The sequence below is a fragment of the Anopheles arabiensis genome, chromosome 2 (assembly GCF_016920715.1).
Source record: "Anopheles arabiensis isolate DONGOLA chromosome 2, AaraD3, whole genome shotgun sequence".
NCBI classification, from domain to species: Eukaryota; Metazoa; Arthropoda; class Insecta; order Diptera; family Culicidae; genus Anopheles; species Anopheles arabiensis.
In genome coordinates, this window is record NC_053517.1 from 44439244 (window position 1) to 44461903 (window position 22660).

The 22660-nt window shown below is 42.6% G+C and overlaps 5 protein-coding genes across 5 annotated transcripts; 2 read left to right on the top strand and 3 right to left on the bottom strand.

Moving 5' to 3' along the window:
- Window positions 1–2228: 2228 nt before the first annotated feature.
- LOC120896695 (histone H4) lies at window positions 2229–2640 on the bottom strand. The gene has a single exon (XM_040301026.1). It carries the CDS (start codon window positions 2593–2595, stop codon window positions 2284–2286), a length of 312 nt encoding a protein of 103 aa, XP_040156960.1. The 5' UTR covers window positions 2596–2640; the 3' UTR covers window positions 2229–2283.
- A 175-nt stretch (window positions 2641–2815) lies between these two features.
- LOC120898363 lies at window positions 2816–9066 on the top strand. The gene is made up of 5 exons (XM_040304128.1): window positions 2816–3255; window positions 4955–5305; window positions 8059–8257; window positions 8346–8364; window positions 8564–9066. Exons 1-5 carry the CDS (start codon window positions 2851–2853, stop codon window positions 9012–9014), a joined length of 1425 nt encoding a protein of 474 aa, XP_040160062.1. The 5' UTR covers window positions 2816–2850; the 3' UTR covers window positions 9015–9066.
- On the bottom strand, window positions 7983–8411 carry LOC120896696 (histone H4). Its single transcript, XM_040301027.1, has one exon. It carries the CDS (start codon window positions 8347–8349, stop codon window positions 8038–8040), a length of 312 nt encoding a protein of 103 aa, XP_040156961.1. The 5' UTR covers window positions 8350–8411; the 3' UTR covers window positions 7983–8037.
- A 973-nt stretch (window positions 9067–10039) lies between the features above and the next one.
- On the bottom strand, window positions 10040–10414 carry LOC120898367 (histone H2B). Its single transcript, XM_040304138.1, has one exon. It carries the CDS (start codon window positions 10412–10414, stop codon window positions 10040–10042), a length of 375 nt encoding a protein of 124 aa, XP_040160072.1.
- A 192-nt stretch (window positions 10415–10606) lies between these two features.
- LOC120897098 (histone H2A) lies at window positions 10607–11562 on the top strand. Its single transcript, XM_040301712.1, has one exon. It carries the CDS (start codon window positions 10697–10699, stop codon window positions 11069–11071), a length of 375 nt encoding a protein of 124 aa, XP_040157646.1. The 5' UTR covers window positions 10607–10696; the 3' UTR covers window positions 11072–11562.
- The last annotated feature ends 11098 nt before the right edge of the window (window positions 11563–22660 follow it).

The following is a 22660-nucleotide window of genomic DNA, read 5'->3' on the forward strand; positions in this document are numbered from 1 at the left end:
CGATTGTCGAAAAATGTTGTGCGTTTAGGTAGCCTTAGGTTCTCACAAAAGTTTGGCTTTAAATATATCGGGAAACGTTGACAATGGCTTTAAAAAAGTTGGACCAAAAATTAGGAAGGTTCAAATAAACAACCATACTTATTAATGTTTCCCTTCACCCTTCATGTTAATCACCAGTTACCCAAATTTGTGAAGCATTTTAAAGTGTTTCGTTGTTTGAAACAATAAAATGATTTGCAATGTAGGAATGCCTATAAAATACAAAGTATTGAAATGCCCTAACGCATATGCAACTCCACATTCAATAACGCCATCTAGTGGTGATCAAAGTCCCTGCAACCAGTAGCAACGCCATCTAAATAATTGGTAAAAGTAAGGCTCAGTGATCTACGTTACATATGAGAAGCGTTACATGCCTTTTAAAATTCCCAAGCAGTATTTTTGAAAATTTCATAAACACCCCAAAAGCTTTCAATTTTAGTAACATTTCCTATGATTAGAAAGTATAAAATATTAAAAATATTAATAAATTAAAAATGTATATGACATATAATTATTACCTATTCAATCTATGTTTCCGCCTATTGTGAATAAACTTTACTTTAGGTGCGAGGGCTCTTTTTAAATTGAGGTTAATGAAGGTAGTAAATATTTGTATGTATTTCATTATCCTGCTTTATCAATAGTTGGGAAAATAAATAAATAATCATTTTTAAAAGTAACAATTTTTTATGTGTAAGATTGTTATTATTATAATACGTGAAGTTGTTACAACTCTGATTGCTGTTAAAAATGATAGCCTAATAGTAATAATATTATTTATTTATACTCATGAATTATCAATGAGTGTTATCTTTGCAATTGCTGTTCTTTTTTATGTTTGTTCAAAAATTGTTGCTTTTCTAATTATCATGTAAAACAACGATGATAATCTATTAATTTGCTCATCCACGGCGGTTAAAACAGGCGTTCAAAAATGCTGCTTGGGTTTGTGGTAAACAGGCGTTACGCGTATCGCTAGCGTAACGTAGAGGGCTGAGCCTTATTTTTACCTCAATTTGCTTATCCACGACGATTAAACCAGGCGTTCAAAAATGCTGCTTGGGTTTGCGCTAGACAGACGTTACTTGAAACGCTAGCGTAACGTAGAGGGCTGAGCGTTACTTTTCCTAAATAATTCATTATGCGATCTATGAGGTCCCAGGGTGTTTGTCCTGGATAATAACTGGGAAACATTTTATCATTATCATTAACGGAAGCTGGGGAACAATTACCAAATGTACAAACCAAAATGTAAGCATCGCTAGCGGAGCATCGCTAAGTCAGTATACCAAATGAAGTCAGTATCCCAAGAAAATATATAGCATTCAGTTAACAGCATAGATTTTGGAGGTGGAGTTAATTTCTTCATGTTCATAGCACCCTGATAGCAAATCTTGCAGAAAGTATTTGGTGGGTATGAGTTAAATCGAATTAAACAGTTTTGAAGAGTTACACAATCGGTTTGATCTGATACCGGTAGGAACATTTTCATATCATTTGCATAAAACAATTTTTCGCAATCTTGTGTAACGTAAATAACATCATTTATGAAAATGATAAAAAGAATAGGGCCTAGAATACTGGCTTGTGGAACCCCGGATGAAATATTCACTGTAATTTGTCTTACACTTAAATTACAGGAGAGCCAATGAACAAGCGTTCTATTTATTCCGTAGCTTAATAGTTTTGAAATTAGCGTTGAGTGATTTACGGAGTCAAAGGCAGCATTTTATACATAGCTATTATAATAAACTCACAAACCTCATGAAAACGGTGTAGCTTTTTTCGCCCAATTCTTCTTTTGAATAATTATCACAAGTGTCAATAAACGAAGCGCATGTGTAGCGGCGATTATTGCTTCAAGAGGATGAGAGGTTTGCTCTAAAAAAAATATTTTTATTAGAAAATTTAGATAAAAAAAACGCAAGAGAGAAAAAATGATTCATTTTAACAAACGCTTCAATCGTTGCTTTTGCGAACGCTTCAAACGGATACGTATAAGTTAAAAAATCACATTCACAAAACGCCATCTCATGTAAATGCACTGAATATACAGCAGTGTGAGTGCTTGTTATGCGAGTAAAATGTTATACGCACACCATTCGAAGCCATCATAGACATTTTTTCTCTCAAATAAAACATTTTAATGTTGCGAAAGATACAGCTCTTGAGTAATGTATTGTGGTCCTGAAAAGGACCGTTTTGAGACTCCATTTGGAGGTTTGTTAGAGCACGTTGAATTTAACCTCCAAAACCGTACAGAGTGCGGCCCTGACGCTTCAGAGCATACACCACATCCATAGCGGTGACGGTCTTACGCTTGGCGTGTTCAGTGTAAGTGACCGCATCACGAATCACATTCTCCAGAAATACTTTCAGGACGCCACGGGTTTCCTCGTAGATGAGGCCGGAGATACGTTTCACTCCTCCGCGCCGAGCCAAACGGCGGATGGCGGGCTTGGTAATGCCCTGGATGTTATCCCGCAGCACTTTTCGGTGACGCTTGGCTCCTCCTTTACCCAGACCTTTTCCTCCCTTTCCTCTTCCAGTCATGATGAGCACAGGATTGTACGTTCACGATGTTCACACTTCAAATTGACGATCACGAATGAGCGTTTTCGAGCTCAACGTCCCTATTTATACTTTTTCATCCACGCATTCCCTCTTGCTCTTAAGATGAGAGAAAACAAGGGTTGGCAAGCGCATAAAAAGAGCTCTTGTTCGAGCAGTTTCCTCATTTAACGTTCATCTTTTGTCAAATAAACAAGTTCGCTCTGTGCTCAACGAAACCTACGCTCCCGAAGTGAAATGGCTCGTACCAAGCAAACCGCTCGTAAATCGACTGGAGGTAAGGCTCCTCGCAAGCAGCTGGCCACCAAGGCTGCTCGTAAAAGTGCCCCGGCCACCGGAGGAGTGAAGAAGCCGCATCGTTACCGTCCGGGAACGGTGGCCCTCCGAGAAATCCGTCGCTACCAGAAGTCGACCGAGCTGCTCATCCGCAAGCTGCCCTTCCAGCGCTTGGTGCGTGAGATCGCCCAGGACTTCAAGACTGATCTCCGCTTCCAGAGCTCAGCCGTCATGGCGCTGCAGGAAGCCAGCGAGGCGTATCTGGTTGGTCTGTTCGAAGACACGAATCTGTGCGCCATCCACGCCAAGCGCGTCACCATCATGCCCAAGGACATCCAGCTGGCCCGTCGCATCCGCGGAGAGCGTGCCTAAATCGTCCATGCGGTCCCTGTCTAAACGGGGCATTTCCTTCTCAAAACGGTCCTTTTCAGGACCACCAATACTGTTGAACATTCCAAGAATTTTCTTTCGATTGCTATTATGAAATTGTACATACCTTCACGTATGTCGTTTTGTTATAACGAGGAAAGTGTGAAAAGGGGGAAAATTTGTTTTAAATAATCAATGTTATGGGAGGTATTTTAACTTTTTCTTGTCAAAGTTTCGCTTTTTAATAGGGCATCTGAGGATTATGACTATATTGATCAATACTTTATCACCATCTATATAACCTATGACTATTATACCAACATCGCTGCTTACAACAAACTACGAACGAATAGTATGACTATATATTTTACAACAAATGTTCGACACAAACAACTTAACTGATGCTTATACACACTTTAATTCAAACGCTTAAGAAGACGACCCTTCAATCCTTATAAGCAAGATTAAAATCGAACAAATCTATTACAACATTTGACTCACGACACATAAGCTGCTATTGGTTGCTTTGTCGATAAATTATCCTCGTATGCGCGAGGAAAATTTAATTAAAAAAATGATTGTCATACAACGAGCGAAACGACTTCTATTCATAATTCATGATACACGAAACTCCATTTACAATTTCACCTCGCAAAACGCTTCCAACCAGTGCAGACTTTTTTTTAATGTTTTTTTTAAACGTGCTAAGGTTCTATTTAACATTAATATATACAATGAACAACGCAGAACTTTAATGTCAATCACAGCATCATTGTTTCCAATACAAAGTTCGCAAACAAACTTAGGATATGGCTGCGTTTACCTGCACTAATGCCATTTAGTACAGGCAAACGCAACAAACTGAACAATAACGTTGACGAAGACGGACACCCTGAAATTAAAGCGCTAATTCGCTGGTGCAGATGAAACGAAGGATAATTCTTTGTTTGAATGCGGTTTGTGGTCCTGAAAAGGACCGATTTAAGAGAGGTTCATGAAAAGAAGCCAATCATTTCAGTGGCTTACTTCGAGCTGGTGTACTTTGTGACAGCCTTCGTTCCTTCGGAGACGGCGTGCTTGGCAAGCTCACCAGGCAGCAGCAGACGAACAGCGGTTTGGATTTCGCGGGACGTGATCGTCGAACGCTTGTTGTAGTGCGCCAAGCGGGATGCCTCAGCAGCAATGCGTTCGAAGATATCGTTGACGAAACTGTTCATGATGCTCATGGCCTTCGAAGAGATGCCAGTATCCGGGTGGACTTGCTTCAACACTTTGTAGATGTAAATAGCGTAGCTTTCCTTGCGGGTCTTGCGCTTCTTTTTCTTGTCGGACTTGGAAATATTTTTCTGGGCCTTGCCAGACTTCTTCGCAGCTTTTCCACTGGTTTTGGGTGCCATTTCGACGGAAAAATTCACTCAACACTGGGACACGATGTGTATGATTCAACGGGTGATTGCGTTCTAGAAAAATTCCGAGCTCTCCGATCGCTTATAACGGGCTGTGAGAGAGAATACGTATCGTGCAGCTCGAAAAATTCCAAACGAGTATCGGGCAGCACGAATAAGCTGCTATATAAGCATCGGTCGGGTCAAAATTGTTCTATTATAAAAGACCCTTCTCAAGGAGAACATCGTGTTGTTCGTGATCCCTTACAAACGTACCCCAATCAAATCTAACCATGTCTGGCCGTGGAAAGGGAGGAAAGGTAAAGGGAAAGGCAAAGTCCCGTTCCAACCGTGCCGGTCTTCAGTTCCCCGTTGGCCGTATTCATCGTCTCCTGCGCAAGGGTAACTATGCCGAGCGCGTCGGTGCCGGAGCACCCGTGTATCTGGCAGCCGTCATGGAATACTTGGCCGCTGAAGTGCTTGAGTTGGCCGGAAACGCTGCCCGTGACAACAAGAAGACGCGCATCATCCCGCGACATCTGCAGCTGGCCATCCGCAACGACGAGGAGTTGAACAAGCTGCTGTCCGGAGTAACCATCGCTCAGGGTGGTGTGCTGCCCAACATTCAGGCCGTGCTGCTGCCCAAGAAGACCGAAAAGAAGGCTTAAACGGTGTGACAAAGCTTCCTTCATCTCAAACCCAAAACCGTCCTTTTCAGGGCGACAAATTACTTTGCCAAAGACATTTTATTCGATTTATGCTGTTATGGGAGAACCAGAAGGAAAAAAAATCCAGATATATCAAGAACCGTGCTTGAAACTGTGTACAAAATGTAAATGAAAAAATGTGCCGTCCTTTGGCACAAAAAGCATCCCTTAATATTTTCAATTCTGTAACCTCTCACTACGAATTCTACAAAATGCAGCATATCATAAGCGATGCATAAGATTTTCCAGGTAGCTTGTTCAAGAGGGTTGGTTTTACCATATAAATACAACCAGTGATACCTGCGCGTTGACTTTTTTCTGAAAACAGTAAAGGACACTTTTACCTGATTTATCGTTAACCACGGGAAAATGTTGAAAGGGTCGATTGCCGAAAAATGTTGTGCGTTTAGGTAGCCTTAGGTTCTCACAAAAGTTTGGCTTTAAATATATCGGGAAACGTTGACAATGGCTTTAAAAAAGTTGGACCAAAAATTAGGAAGGTTCAAATAAACAACCATACTTATTAATGTTTCCCTTCACCCTTCATGTTAATCACCAGTTACCCAAATTTGTGAAGCATTTTAAAGTGTTTCGTTGTTTGAAACAATAAAATGATTTGCAATGTAGGAATGCCTATAAAATACAAAGTATTGAAATGCCCTAACGCATATGCAACTCCACATTCAATAACGCCATCTAGTGGTGATCAAAGTCCCTGCAACCAGTAGTAACGCCATCTAAATAATTGGTAAAAGTAAGGCTCAGTGATCTACGTTACATATGAGAAGCGTTACATGCCTTTTAAAATTCCCAAACAGTATTTTTGAAAAGTTCATAAACACCCACACACAAAAGCTTTCAATTTTAGTAACATTTCCTATGATTAGAAAGTATAAAATATTAAAAATAATAATAAATTAATAAACTATATGAAATATAATTATTACCTTAGGTGCAAGAGCTCTTTTTTAAATTGAGGTTAATGAAGGTAGTAAATATTTGTATGTATTTCATTATCCTGCTTTATCAATGGGAAAATAAATAAATAATCATTTTTAAAAGTAACAATTTTTTATGTGTAAGATTGTTATTATTATAATACGTGAAGTTGTTACAACTCTGATTGCTGTTAAAAATGATAGCCTAATAGTAATAATATTATTTATTTATACTCATGAATTATCAATGAGTGTTATCTTTGCAATTGCTGTTCTTTTTTTATGTTTGTTCAAAAATTGTTGCTTTTCTAATTATCATGTAAAACAACGATGATAATTTATTAATTTGCTCATCCACGGCGGTTAAAACAGGCGTTCAAAAATGCTGCTTGGGTTTGTGGTAAACAGGCGTTACGCGTATCGCTAGCGTAACGTAGAGGGCTGAGCCTTATTTTTACCTCAATTTGCTTATCCACGACGATTTGCTTATCCAGGCGTTCAAAAATGCTGCTTGGGTTTGCGCTAGACAGACGTTTCTTGTAACGCTAGCGTAACGTAAAGGGCTGAGCGTTACTTTTCCCAAATAATTCATTATGCGATCTATGAGGTCCCAGGGTGTTTGTCCTGGATAATAACTGGGAAACATTTTAATGATAACGGAAGCTGGGGAACAATTACCAAATGTACAAACCAAAATGTAAGCATCGCTAGCGGAGCATCGCTAAGTCAGTATACCAAATGAAGTCAGTATCCCAAGAAAATATATAGCATTCAGTTAACAGCATAGATTTTGGAGGTGGAGTTAATTTCTTCATGTTCATAGCACCCTGATAGCAAATCTTGCAGAAAGTATTTGGTGGGTATGAGTTAAATCGAATTAAACAGTTTTGAAGAGTTAAACAATCGGTTTGATCTGGTACCGGTAGGAACATTTTCATATCATCTGCATAAAACAATTTTTCGCAATCTGGTATAACGTAAATAACGTCATTTATAAATTTTTAAATAGCATAGGGCCGAGAAACGTGGATCCCCGGACGTGTTGGTGAATGGTGCAGATAGAGAGAAGGAAATATTCACTGTAATATGCCTATCACTTCAATAACAGGAGAGCCAATGAACTAGCGCCCCATTTACTCCATAGCTTGATAGTTTTGAAATAAGCATTGAGTGATTTACGGATTCAAAGGCAACATTGACGCTGTTGGCTGTTATAACAAATTCATAAACTTTATGTAAACGGTGTAGTTTTTTCACCCGATTACCTTCTTTTGATGAGTTATCCCAAGTATACATGAACGATGCGCATGTATAAGTCAGATTAGAGCTGATGCGAAAAAACGGTATGATCCACGCGGCGATTATTGCTTCAAGAGGATGAGAGGTTTGCTCTAAAAAAAATATTTTTATTAGAAAATTTAGATAAAAAAACGCAAGAGAGAAAAATGATTCATTTTAACAAACGCTTCAATCGTTGCTTTTGCGAACGCTTCAAACGGATACGTATAAGTTAAAAAATCACATTCACAAAACGCCATCTCATGTAAATGCACTGAATATACAGCAGTGTGAGTGCTTGTTATGCGAGTAAAATGTTGTACGCACACCATTCGAAGCCATCATAGACATTTTTTCTCTCAAATAAAACATTTTAATGTTGCGAAAGACACAGCTCTTGAGTAATGTATTGTGGTCCTGAAAAGGACCGTTTTGAGACTCCATTTGGAGGTTTGTTAGAGCACGTTGAATTTAACCTCCAAAACCGTACAGAGTGCGGCCCTGACGCTTCAGAGCATACACCACATCCATAGCGGTGACGGTCTTACGCTTGGCGTGTTCAGTGTAAGTGACCGCATCACGAATCACATTCTCCAGAAATACTTTCAGGACGCCACGGGTTTCCTCGTAGATGAGGCCGGAGATACGTTTCACTCCTCCGCGCCGAGCCAAACGGCGGATGGCGGGCTTGGTAATGCCCTGGATGTTATCCCGCAGCACTTTTCGGTGACGCTTGGCTCCTCCTTTACCCAGACCTTTTCCTCCCTTTCCTCTTCCAGTCATGATGAGCACAGGATTGTACGTTCACGATGTTCCAACTTTAAATTGACGATCACGAATGAGCGTTTTCGAGCTCAACGTCCCTATTTATACTTTTTCATCCACGAATTCCCTCTTGCTCTTGAGATGAGAGAAAACAAGGGTTGGCAAGCGCATAAAAGAGCTCTTGTTCGAGCAGTTTCCTCATTTAACGTTCATCTTTTGTCAAATAAACAAGTTCGCTCCGTGCTCAACGAAACCTACGCTCCCGAAGTGAAATGGCTCGTACCAAGCAAACCGCTCGTAAATCGACTGGAGGTAAGGCTCCTCGCAAGCAGCTGGCCACCAAGGCTGCTCGTAAAAGTGCCCCGGCCACCGGAGGAGTGAAGAAGCCGCATCGTTACCGTCCGGGAACGGTGGCCCTCCGAGAAATCCGTCGCTACCAGAAGTCGACCGAGCTGCTCATCCGCAAGCTGCCCTTCCAGCGCTTGGTGCGTGAGATCGCCCAGGACTTCAAGACTGATCTCCGCTTCCAGAGCTCAGCCGTCATGGCGCTGCAGGAAGCCAGCGAGGCGTATCTGGTTGGTCTGTTCGAAGACACGAATCTGTGCGCCATCCACGCCAAGCGCGTCACCATCATGCCCAAGGACATCCAGCTGGCCCGTCGCATCCGCGGAGAGCGTGCCTAAATCGTCCATGCATCCGGAAGCGGTCCCTGTCTAAACGGGGCATTTCCTTCTCAAAACGGTCCTTTTCAGGACCACCAATGCTGTTGACCATTCCAAGAATTTTCTTTCGATTGCTATTATGAAATTGTACATACCTTCACGTATGTCGTTTTGTTATAACGAGGAAAGTGTGAAAAGGGGGAAAATTTGTTTTAAATAATCAATGTTATGGGAGGTATTTTAACTTTTTCTTGTCAAAGTTTCGCTTTTTAATAGGGCATCTGAGGATTATGACTATATTGATCAATACTTTATTACCATCTATACCTATGACTATTATACCAACATCGCTGCTTACAACAAACTACGAACGAATAGTATGACTATATATTTTACAACAAATGTTCGACACAAACAACTTAACTGATGCTTATACACACTTTAATTCAAACGCTTAAGAAGACGACCCTTCAATCCTTATAAGCAAGATTAAAATCGAACAAATCTATTACAACATTTGACTCACGACACATAAGCTGCTATTGGTTGCTTTGTCGATAAATTATCCTCGTATGCGCGAGGAAAATTTAATTAAAAAATGATTGTCATACAACGAGCGAAACGACTTCTATTCATAATTCATGATACACGAAACTCCATTTACAATTTCACCTCGCAAAACGCTTCCAACCAGTGCAGACTTTTTTTTAATGTTTTTTTTAAACGTGCTAAGGTTCTATTTAACATTAATATATACAATGAACAACGCAGAACTTTAATGTCAATCACAGCATCATTGTTTCCAATACAAAGTTCGCAAACAAACTTAGGATATGGCTGCGTTTACCTGCACTAATGCCATTTAGTACAGGCAAACGCAACAAACTGAACAATAACGTTGACGAAGACGGACACCCTGAAATTAAAGCGCTAATTCGCTGGTGCAGATGAAACGAAGGATAATTCTTTGTTTGAATGCGGTTTGTGGTCCTGAAAAGGACCGATTTAAGAGAGGTTCATGAAAAGAAGCCAATCATTTCAGTGGCTTACTTCGAGCTGGTGTACTTTGTGACAGCCTTCGTTCCTTCGGAGACGGCGTGCTTGGCAAGCTCACCAGGCAGCAGCAGACGAACAGCGGTTTGGATTTCGCGGGACGTGATCGTCGAACGCTTGTTGTAGTGCGCCAAGCGGGATGCCTCAGCAGCAATGCGTTCGAAGATATCGTTGACGAAACTGTTCATGATGCTCATGGCCTTCGAAGAGATGCCAGTATCCGGGTGGACTTGCTTCAACACTTTGTAGATGTAAATAGCGTAGCTTTCCTTGCGGGTCTTGCGCTTCTTTTTCTTGTCGGACTTGGAAATATTTTTCTGGGCCTTGCCAGACTTCTTCGCAGCTTTTCCACTGGTTTTGGGTGCCATTTCGACGGAAAAATTCACTCAACACTGGGACACGATGTGTATGATTCAACGGGTGATTGCGTTCTAGAAAAATTCCGAGCTCTCCGATCGCTTATAACGGGCTGTGAGAGAGAATACGTATCGTGCAGCTCGAAAAATTCCAAACGAGTATCGGGCAGCACGAATAAGCTGCTATATAAGCATCGGTCGGGTCAAAATTGTTCTATTATAAAAAGACCCTTCTCAAGGAGAACATCGTGTTGTTCGTGATCCCTTACAAACGTACCCCAATCAAATCTAACCATGTCTGGCCGTGGAAAGGGAGGAAAGGTAAAGGGAAAGGCAAAGTCCCGTTCCAACCGTGCCGGTCTTCAGTTCCCCGTTGGCCGTATTCATCGTCTCCTGCGCAAGGGTAACTATGCCGAGCGCGTCGGTGCCGGAGCACCCGTGTATCTGGCAGCCGTCATGGAATACTTGGCCGCTGAAGTGCTTGAGTTGGCCGGAAACGCTGCCCGTGACAACAAGAAGACGCGCATCATCCCGCGACATCTGCAGCTGGCCATCCGCAACGACGAGGAGTTGAACAAGCTGCTGTCCGGAGTAACCATCGCTCAGGGTGGTGTGCTGCCCAACATTCAGGCCGTGCTGCTGCCCAAGAAGACCGAAAAGAAGGCTTAAACGGTGTGACAAAGCTTCCTTCATCTCAAACCCAAAACCGTCCTTTTCAGGGCGACAAATTACTTTGCCAAAGACATTTTATTCGATTTATGCTGTTATGGGAGAACCAGAAGGAAAAAAAATCCAGATATATCAAGAACCGTGCTTGAAACTGTGTACAAAATGTAAATGAAAAAATGTGCCGTCCTTTGGCACAAAAAGCATCCCTTAATATTTTCAATTCTGTAACCTCTCACTACGAATTCTACAAAATGCAGCATATCATAAGCGATGCATAAGATTTTCCAGGTAGCTTGTTCAAGAGGGTTGGTTTTACCATATAAATACAACCAGTGATACCTGCGTGTTGACTTTTTTCTGAAAACAGTAAAGGACACTTTTACCTGAATTATCGTTAACCACGGGAAAATGTTGAAAGGGTCGATTGTCGAAAAATGTTGTGCGTTTAGGTAGCCTTAAGTTCTTTGGCTTTCAATATATCGGGAAACGTTGACAATGGCTTTAAAAAGTTGGACCAAAAATTAGGAAGGTTCAAATAAACAACCATACTTATTAATGTTTCCCTTCACCCTTCATCTTAATCACCAGTTACCCAAATTTGTGAAGCATTTTAAAGTGTTTCGTTGTTTGAAACAATAAAATGATTTGCAATGTAGGAATGCCTATAAAATACAAAGTATTGAAATGCCCTAACGCATATGCAACTCCACATTCAATAACGCCATCTAGTGGTGATCAAAGTCCCTGCAACCAGTAGCAACGCCATCTAAATAATTGGTAAAAGTAAGGCTCAGTGATCTACGTTACATATGAGAAGCGTTACATGCCTTTTAAAATTCCCAAGCAGTATTTTTTACAGGTTTTGTCATCTTCGCGACCGACCACTGTACATTACTTAAATAAATTTTTTAAACATGTCGTTGAATATATAAGCTATCTGCTTAAGGAAAAATCGATATTTAGAAGATTAACTTCTTTAATTACAAGTAAAACACAGATTTATTATTTTTCATTCATGCACTATTATTTAAGCAAAATAGTCTTCCAGCTTTAAGTTCTTGAAATCTTTTAAGCTTTAAGTGGGAGTTACATTGCCAAAGAAAGAACTATAAAATGTTGAAAGTAAATTTAAATAATTTAAACAAATAAAATAAATTTATTGCCTAATAAGTTTACGTTTATGGCGATTTTGATTGAAAGTTGCTTTGGGTGCGAGGGCTTTTTTGTAAGCGCGCTTAACGATGTTAATAAATACTTTTATAATATTCAATATTCTAGATTTAAAAAAGGTTGGCAAATAAATAAATAAGCGTTTTGTTACAAACTCCATATTTATGTTAAGACTTGTTATAAAAGTATTTCTTTAAGTTGTTTTTAATTTTATTGATGTGAAAATAATAAGATGATAATAATGTTATAACTTTTTTATACTCATTAATTATCAATGCAACTTACTTACTTACATATCCGGCGCTACAACCGCTTTGCGGTCTTGGCCTGCCTCAGGAGTGTCCGAAACCGCTCACGGTCTCGCGCCTTCGTCTGCCAGTCCGTTATCCCGGCCTTAATGGCGGACGCATCCACGCCATCTTGCCACCTCAATTTGGGCCTACCACGCCTCCTCTGTCCTTGTGGACGGCCTAAAAAGACTTTACGGGCTGGGTCGTCCGTTTCCATGCGTATAACACGGCCAGCCCACCGGAGCCTGGCGAGTTTTATACGCTGTACGACAGTGAGGTCGCCGTACATCTCGTATAGCTCGTCATTATAGCGGCTCCTCCATTGTCCTTCCACATATACGAGGCCAATTATCCTTCCGAGCATCTTCCTCTCGAACGCGGCTAAGAGGGTTTCGTCAGATTTGGATAGTGTTCATGTCTCAGAGGCGTATGTGAGTACTGGTACTATGTAGGTACTATATAGTCCCAGCTTCGTCCGTCGCGACAGGTTCTTTGAGGTGAACTGATTTTTCAGGCTGTAGAACGACCGGTTGGCAGCCAGCATTCTTGCGCGCAACTCAGCTTCCATGCTATTTTCGTTGCTGACCTTTGACTCCAGATAGGTGAATTCTGGGACGACTTCAAACGTGCGTTCACCTATCTGTACTTCACGCCTACGTAAATTCTGATTATTTATTGGTGGGCCCGATAATGTTGCCACCATCAGTTTGGTCTTTGCCTCGTTTATCTGCAATCCGAGGCTCTCTGCCGCCTGTTTGATCCCTTGGTAGGCTTCTGCTACATAGGAGAGCCGCAGACCAATGATGTCTATATCATCAGCGTATGCCAGGATCTGGGTTGACTTATAGAAGATGGTTCCCGTAGTCTCCACCCTCGAGTTGCGGATGGCCCTCTCTAGCGCCAAGTTGAATAGGAGACAAGCAAGCCCGTCCCCCTGGCGCAGACCTTTGGTGGTAGTAAAAGATCCTGAGAGTTTTCCATCCACCCTCACCTGGCATGTGACGTTGGTCATAGTCATTCTAAATGATTCCAAATGAGCTCATAGCGTCGTACAGTTTTACCCTGGCTATGCTATCGTATGTGGCTTTGAAGTCTATGAAGAGATGGTATCTGTCGTTTCTGTATTCAGCCATCTTCTCCAAGATCTGCCGCATGGTGAAGATCTGATCAGTGGTTGATTTTCCGTTTCGGAATCCTCTTCGATAGTTTCCGACTATCTCTTCGACGTGCGGGACAAGGCGATCCTGAAGGATCAGGGATAATATTTTATAGGCGGTATTCAACACCGTAATACCCCTGTAGTTGTTGCAGTCCAACCTGTCTCCCTTCTTGTATATGGGGTAGATGATGCCGAGATTCCAGTCACATGGCATCGATTCGCTATCCCACACCTCAGTAACAATTTGATGAATCGCGTTTTCTAGTCGCGCCCCTCCATTTTTGACCAGTTCGGCTGCAATTCCGTCGGTTCCGGGTGCCTTGTTATTTTTCAGCCGACGGATAGCCTTTCGTGTTTCTTCTATGCTAGGTGGCAGTAGCATGACACTATCTGCTAGTGGCGCTTCTAGCTGTTCGTTAAACTGGTCGTTGAGTAATTCATCAAAGTACTGAGCCCACCGCGAGAGGACCTCTGGCTGGTTACTGACCAGATCTCCATCCTTGTTGCGACAGCAGGTAACTTTAGGTACAACGTTGTTTCGGTGACCCGCTATCGCTTGGTAAAACTTTCGTGTCGGTCCGTACGCCTCTCTGGTTTGTTCGAGTTCCCGCATGTTTTGCTCGTTTCTCTTCGCGTCTGAGCCGTGAATATTCCTCTAAACATGCCCGCGTTCTATGCCGTTGCTGCATTGCTCGGTATGCAGTATTCTTACGTTCGGTCACTTGTCTGCATTCATCGTCGAACCAGCCAGATTTGGTGTTGCCACGACGTGTTGGGAGTATATTTTTTGCACAGTTTATTATTTTTGTTTTTAGAGCGTTCCACCTCTCGCTCGTAGTTTCATAACTGTTTTCTGGTAGTAGAGACTCGTCTAAAGCGGCTTTGAATTCCTGTTGGACAGTAATGTCCCTTAGAGAGTCCGTGTTGAGCCGAGGCTGCGTGTTTTCTCCGCCCCCATTGGCGCGGGGGCGGGCGATTCTACAACGTATCACTAAGCCAACCAAGTAGTGATCGGAATTGATATTGGCTCCTCGATATGTTCTGACATTTAACAGACTCGACTGTCGGCGGCGGCTTATTAACACGTGGTCGATCTGGTTGAAGGATTCTCCCTCAGAGTGCGCCCATGTGACCTTGTGGATTTTCTTGCGCACAAATTTGGTACTTCCTACAACCAGATTGTTCGCTGCGGCGAACTGGACCAATCTACTACCATTATCGTTACTGTGCTCATGCAGACTGTGACAGTCAGTGTATTGGCGGTACATTGGCTCCCTACCGACTTTTGCGTTGAAGTCCCCCAGGATGATTATGAGGTCATGTCTGGGGTACGCATCTATAGTTCTAGCAAGGCGACCGTAAAAAGGTCCTTCTCCTCTTCCTCTTTCTCTTCGATAGGGGCGTGAACGTTTATGAGGCTTGTTACGAACAGAGTTGAGCGGCACTGACAGTGTAGGATGGCTAGAGCTATGCCATAGGTTTGAGAGATCGGAAGCGTGAAATATTAGCGAAGGATAATCGGCCAAAACGATAGAAAAAGGTTTGATGGAAACAGAATGGCGGTAAACCGAAAGATTATAAATAGGAGCGAATGCTATACGAACGTTCTTTTCGGATCGAATCTCTGAGTAAAAAATTTTAATTTTGGCGCTCGCCTCAAGCTGCCTAAAATAAGTCTACGGCTTGCAGAAGTTTGAACAACATCCGAAAGCAGTTATGACATTCCAAAATTAAATCTGTAGTTGTGAAGAAACCCGTTGAGTATTTGTTTGTGAGTGCAGTTCAACGGAAAATGTTCGGTGTTATGTCCATCCAGCAGAAGGAAACCCGAGAGGTTGCCAGTTCGGTGGTGAGGCAGGAGAGTGGCCAAGTTGAAGCGGTCGTGCCGCGAAGCAACAAAGTCGTTGGTGGAATGGCGAGCGGAGGTTTTCCGACTGCGGAAGGGTTATTGAACACGGAATCGAGCACGGCACAGCCGAACGGCCCACGGAACGAGGCGGATTTGCGATCACCGTTGCCCAACTCAATGGCGGAGTGCATTGCGACGCCAGAGGAGTCAGTTTTGTTGATTGAAGAGGAGTTAGCAGAAAGTCATGTGACGGAAAAACGCACCGCCGTTCCTACGGCACACCATCCTCGGCGTGCCGAGATTTTAAGAAAGAGAGTTGAAGTGGAGAAGCAACAGTTGAAGTTGAGACAGATGGAACTGGAGTTGATAGAGCTTGAAGATGCAGGCTACACAGAAGCCAGTGAGCGCGATGGCGCAGCGCAACGGGTTAAAGCAAAGAATGGCTGTCCGCTACCGATCACTGCGGCGCAAACTCGGCTCCGGGTATGGTACCCCCTACTCCATGTTTCGCTAGCACCACCAACCCACCACGAATGTTATATCACGATCATCCCCAGGTTCCTGATTATATTACCTGGAGAAAGTACCATGATGAGGCTCATAGAAGAACTTCCTTCCAAATGCCGCCGAGTTATCGCTCTAGAACTTACGCTGGCACCAACCTTATATTCAAGCGCTAACCTCACACAATCGCAAATTTCGGCCCGACAAGGTGCTGTTGGAAAAGAACTACCGGTATTCAGTGGTGCGGTGGAAGAGTGGCCGATGTTCATTCGGATGTTTGAGCGATCGACGGAGTTATGTGGTTTTTCGGAGGCAGAAAACTTACTACGGCTTCAGCGAGCGTTGATCGGAGAGGCTAAAGAAAGTGTTGGACATTTGCTGCTATTGCCCGATGGGCTGAATGAAGTGATGGAAACGCTGGAGGTGCAGTTCGGTCGTCCCGACCAGATCATCGAAGCGACGGTTGAGAAAGTGAGAAGAATGCCGGCTTCTAATCCTGGTTGTTTGCGGTGAGTAAGTTTGTCAGAATTTGGGCACTGGATTAGTCAATTGGCACGCGACGCTAGTGACGCTATCGTAGACCCTCCTAGTCGTAACGCAAACGAGCAGCGGATTAGTACGGGAAGGTGGCAGCCATCTCAAGACTTTCGTTCACAAAATCATCAAGCGTCTCGTCAGCCTCCTCGAATTCACCCACCAGCGATTCGTGCACCTCAAACCGCCTACTGGAACACACACACACACGACAATTGGCAATTCGATACGGTCACCACAAACGTCATCGGGAGAAGGTTCATCGGGCGTACAAATCCTGTGCAAGTTGTGCAAAGGAACGTGTCAATCTTTATCTAACTGCAGTGCGTTTTTGCAGTTTTCGGTAGCAGCACGCAGAGCGTTCGTTCACTCAAGGCAACTTTGCATGAAGTGTCTAGTTGCCCACCAGACACCTTGTCTTATAAATGCTCTTTGCGGAATGGATGGGTGCGAAGCTGTGCACCATGCTCTGTTACACGACGGTGTTCCGGTACAGGCGCTCAGGTCATCAGTGGAACTCTGCAGCACGCATTCAGGTACCGAGGATCGAGTTCTATTGAAATACCTGCCAATTAAAGTGTACGGACCTCGTGGCTCCGTAGACACCTATGCGTTTATAGACGACGGATCGTCGGCAACACTTATGGACAGCGCGCTTCTAAACGAAGTTGGAGTAACTGGCACTCGCTCTCCCCTTTGCCTGTAATGGACTGGGAGAGTGACTCGACAGGAAAACGATTCAGTAAGGCTGAAAATCATCGTATCTGGAAAGAACGCAAATCGTAAATACGAGTTACATAACACCAGAACGGTAAATAATCTGGCCTTACCTAAACAGTCGTTGCTAGTGCCCCAGTTGACTTCTAGTTACGAGCACTTAAAGGGCCTTCCGATCGACTCATACGCCACCATCCAGCCACGAATTCTTATAGGAATTGATAATTGTCACGGGACCAGACCACTCAATAGCGTTGAAAGAAGGTATAACGAGCCCGTTGCTTCCAAAACTCGGCTAGGATGGGTTATATACGGTTTCTGTCCAATCGTCAAGAACGTCCCAGGCGCGACATACTCGAACTTTCATGTGCGCTCGTGTGATGGAGTAAGTGAAGAGCTACAAAATACAGCGTTGAAGAAGCATTCTGCACTAGAAACCATCAGAGCCGAAAGACCGTCTCAAGAGAGGCGGCGTAGAGAAGATGCAATGTTGAAGCAACAGGAGCTAACGGATGCAGAAAACACTTTGGTTAAGCAGATCGAACCGGGAGCATACTCACGTGATAGCTGTAGTTCCATGCGTCAAACTGAGATCGTTCATTCCAGGCATAGCGATTCGGAGAAGGACAGTTCGCTTCACACCGTCCTCGACGGCCAAGGGCTACTGGTAGTGGATGGGCAAACGCCAGTGCACGCAACCCGCCAACGAGTAGTCGAATCAAATTGCTTTCAAAACATCGTGGTACACTTATATTAATCCATGAGTTTTGTGATCGTTTCAGGCACCGCAACGATATTCCTATCATGAACGAAGTCCGTCCGCGCTTCAGAATACCGCGGTTGCCGAAAACGTGTGCGGATGCCTCCCAAGCCTGTCGAATCTACCGCATTCGGGCCAAGCTCGATCCCCCGATGAAGGAAAGTCAACTGGATCCCGGAACTTTGATGAGACAGCGAGCCATCGTGAACATTGCGATCGTCCACGTCAGGCCTATAAGCGCTTCGATAGGACGACGCACAGAGAAGCGGCGGGGCGTATGGTACATGTGTGTTACGGTCAGAGCGGTACACTCGGGAGCAGCGCCGTCACTCTCCACCGGCCACGGAATAAACAGTACGGAAGCAGCCCGCGAGTTGATGGAAGGGGTTGCCGAGGTTGACTACGAAGCGCTTATGATGGAGTTCTTCGTTCCGGTGTAAAGTGGCCGTTTTGTAATGCGATGATCGTACAACTGTACTTCGAGTACCGTCGCGGTAGGTCAGTGTTTCGCTGACATGAGCCGAGGTGGAATAAAACTTCGTTCGAGCGGACTTTCGACACTTGATCGTCCAGGCGATCATAGAAACCTTTAGGAGGTTTCCCTTACTGGAAACGTTGGAGTTTAGAAGCCTTACCTTGGGAAGGGGGAGATAACTAAACTCTTGAAATAAGTTGGAAGGCGAAGATTTTTGGGCAGCGTAATGTCCTATCTTGACAGTCCGAACGAATCTGACTTGCCACGGTTGGAATTGGTTTTATTTATACTCAAATGAAGTTAAGGGTTTCGCACATTTGGTTCCGGGTTGTATGTTGGAAAGTTATTGTTTTCACTCAGCTAGTTACGTTTGTCTTTTGTTGACAAGAACGATGGTTCTTGTCACTAAGTTCCTGTTTTGGGTTTAATGCATATACTGTTCCTGCTTTGGGTTACATACTGTTCCTGCTTATGTTGTGCGTTTCGGTTGTTTTTGATAAGTGTGTCACATCTGTTATTTGTTTGAATGGACGGCCTGAACTCTTCCGGTTGCGGTGCTATGGTATGATCTGATTTACTGAATGTGTTATAATGAATGTGTTACAATGGTGTGGTTTGGCTTTCCAAAGTTTGTTACAATGTGTCTATAGCTGATAGTGTGTATTATAATCAGTTTTGTATAGCAGATATGCTACAGTTTAACCGTGTCGGCCAGCCTCCCGGCCGATCGATGAACACGATAGTTGTTGATGAATACTTACCACGTAACTTCGGGTAAGTCTAAAATAAGTCTACGGCTTGCAGAAGTTTGAACAACATCCGAAAGCATTGCCTAGCACGCGCAGGGTACATAGCCTATCGTTTATAGCCTTGAAATCTTCTTCTTCTTCCTTAGCAGCTTGGCTTTCAGTGACTTATTGTTAAGAATAGCAGGATAGTCAGTCCTACGTATGGGAGCACGGTCTATTCGGGGCTTGAACCCATGACGGGCGTGTTGTTAAGTCGTTCGAGAATGATTACTTGAAATCTATGATTACGGATTTCAGCCGAGGACCTACGGCGAAACCCGTTCCGAGCACGCGGTGGCGGTCGTGGCAGCTGTAATAAATGTTGTGCACACCGTTCCCTAGCCACCGAATCTCTTGTAGAGCTACGAGGTCTATGCTCAGTGTGGCTAGGGCATCATCAAGTTGTTTCAAGGCTCCGGCTTTGCTAAGAGTGCGTACGTTCCATGAGCCCATTTTAATCGTTGTCCGGGGGCATTGCGTTGGGTCGGTATCGTTAAGTCCGTTTCGTAACTCTCTGTTGCTTTCCGTAGTCTGTTGTTCCGTGAGACTGGGTGACTGGCCCTGCGCTCACGTGGCCGTTTTATTTAACGTCGGGTTGCCACCCCCCCCCCCCGACGTTCAGGCACCCAGTTTCCCGGGATACCCACCCCCCTCCGCCCAAGGGGTTGGATCTAGCCCGTGTACCCAAGCTAGGATATATGGAGGCACATGTTACCACTCTGCACGACGAGGACGTGTCGGAATAGGAGTTGGATGGGAGAGCCTATGTTATCCCTGGGAGGGCTTCGTATCCCATCCCATTACATTACAGAGCCTTTTACACAATATACTGGATAAATTTTACAGTTTACACGTCATGAAAAAACCCTGGTCACATTAAGGACTTATAGTCTAAGAAAAAATGATAACGAAAGAGAATCTAGCCTCAACCTTATCTACACTAATCTTTCCTCTATTAACAGGTTGGCTGATAAGTCCCCGGTCTAACAAAGAAAAACACATTTTTTTTGTCAAAATTCGTTTTTATTATTCAACATAGTTCCCTTCAAGAGCGATACAACGATTATAACGACCTTCCAATTTTTTTATATCATTCTGGTAGTACTCCTTCGGTTTTGCCTCAAAATAGGCCTCAGTTTCGGCGACCACCTCTTCATTGCCAAATTTTTTCCCTGCGAGCATTCTTTTGAGGTCTGAGAACAAGAATAAGTCGCTGGGGGCCAGATCTGGAGAATACGGTGGGCGGGGAAGCAATTCGAAGCCCAATTCATGATTTTTTGCCATCGTTCTCAATGACTTGTGGCACGGTGCATTGTCTTAGTGGAACAACACTTTTTTCTTCTTCATATGGGGCCGGACAAAAGTTGCTTGACAAAAGACGCTCTGTCTCACAAACTAAATGACATACAGACGTCAAATGTTGACACTAACCATTTTGAAGGTTGGTACTACATAAAAATAATATGCATTTAATACTAGCGGCGCCATCTATGTGTCAGACCGGGGACTTATCAGCCAACTTGTTACATAAATTTATAATCTGGTCTATTTACTTTAATATAGCCTATTTACAAATCGCCACGGGCTGGACGTACAATTTGTTTTATACTTTTCTAAAAGTAGATCAGCATATTGTATTATTTTTATCATATTTGTTCTCAGATGAATATCACTTGTACTGTGCCAAAGTGGTAAATTAAGGATTCGTTTAAGAAATTTGTTTTGGAACACTTGGATTTTCTTTAAGTGTGTAGAGGCACTTTTTCCCCAAACTGGGTATGCATATAATAATATACGTCTTAGGATTTGTTTATGAAGCAAAAGCTTATTTTTTAAGTTTAATTTTGATTTCCTGCTAGTAAAGCTAAATAGAGATAATGAGGTTTTTGTTGCAGAGAGTATTCTATTTTTCAATATGTTTTTTGAATGTTAACCTTTTGTCGAGTGTAACCCCCAAATATTTAATTTCATTTTTCCATTCCACTTCATGATTAGTATGTTTAATTTTCTATCTGGCAATTTTCTTCTACTTGTGCAACGCGAGAAAAAAAATAGCATCAGTTTTAGATTCATTTACTTTCAGCTTCCATGTTTTGCAATATCTTGCATACTCATTTAGTCCTTTGTTTAGGGTTTTAATAATCGTTCTTGGACATTTAGCAGAGGAACTAATCGCAAAGTCATCGGCAAAAGAGTATTGTTTGACATTTTTCATTTTTGAAATAACGGTAGAAAGGTGTGGAGGTAAAATTATTTATGTGAACCGAGCCTGTTCGCGTTTTGAGAAATGAAGTGATAAGTCGAATTAGATTTGGAGGAAAATTGAAGGATACAAGTTTGAATAAGGCAGCGCTCTAGCAGCAATCGAACATGAAAAATGTATGGGATTTGACATGTTCGATTTGATAACCAACAAATCGAACATGTCAAATCCCATACATTTTTCATGTTCGATGTCGTGTTCGATTGCTGCTAGAGCGCCGGGTAACAATCCTTCATGCCAAACCGTATCAAAGGCCTTTTCTAGGACTAATAATGCTAATCCTGTTGACTTCTTATTTTCCCTTTGTGGTTTTATCATTAGGGAAGTAGCATAATTTTAAGCATGCATTTAAGATAAATGTCAAGTAAATTATTCCCTGCATCGGTATTCTCTTTATAGCTGTGTTATTAATGTTATCAATACCTACTGATTTTTTTGATTGTAGTTTCTTAATTATTTGACAAAGTTTTTTTTGGTTTAATTAATTCTTTATCTAATAGCTGGTAAGGAGTGAAAGTTGTTGAATTCATCAAGTGTTTTTTTAACTAAGCGCTCCTGAGAGCTTTTTGTTTGTATTGTGGTATTGTTAGCGTTTTCAAAGTGAGCTTTTAAGGCTTCACATTTCTCAGGATTTGTTAGTAAGAAATTTCCATGTTCTTTAATTGGGGGTATAGTTTTACTGTCTCCATTCATGATCAGAACAAATCTCCATAGTCTAGTATTATTACGTGTTTTGTTCATTTTTTCTAAGTTGGTAGACCAAGGATTGTTTCTGATCAGGGATATTTCATCTTCAACTTGTTTTGCTAATGTTTTGTACACATTTTTTAAAGCATGGTTCCACCTATTTCTTTGCCATCGGCGCCTTAATTGGTTTCTGTATTTCATTTTGTTTAGTGTAGCCTCAGGGATTAATAATTTATATCGGTCTATTTTAGTTAGTGGTACAAATTTGCTATGTGCAGTGCTGATTAGTTTAGAAAAATAGGCTACCATGAGATCAATTTGATTTTCAGTGTTAATTTTAGCTAAATTCAAGTTTGACAGCTCTATGTGTTGGGAAATGTATTTTTGATACCC

Bases quoted from the DNA above. Each gene is read 5' to 3' on its own strand.
- LOC120897098 (XM_040301712.1), top strand. From the start codon at position 10,697: ATGTCTGGCCGTGGAAAGGGAGGAAAGGTAAAGGGAAAGGCAAAGTCC.
- LOC120896696 (XM_040301027.1), bottom strand. From the start codon at position 8,349: ATGACTGGAAGAGGAAAGGGAGGAAAAGGTCTGGGTAAAGGAGGAGCC.
- LOC120896695 (XM_040301026.1), bottom strand. From the start codon at position 2,595: ATGACTGGAAGAGGAAAGGGAGGAAAAGGTCTGGGTAAAGGAGGAGCC.
- LOC120898363 (XM_040304128.1), top strand. From the start codon at position 2,851: ATGGCTCGTACCAAGCAAACCGCTCGTAAATCGACTGGAGGTAAGGCT. The intron at 3,256-4,954 runs GCCTAAATCGTC...GGCCGTGGAAAG, and splicing joins GTCGCATCCGCGGAGAGCGT to GGAGGAAAGGTAAAGGGAAA. The intron at 5,306-8,058 runs GCTTAAACGGTG...AAAACCGTACAG, and splicing joins CCAAGAAGACCGAAAAGAAG to AGTGCGGCCCTGACGCTTCA.
- LOC120898367 (XM_040304138.1), bottom strand. From the start codon at position 10,414: ATGGCACCCAAAACCAGTGGAAAAGCTGCGAAGAAGTCTGGCAAGGCC.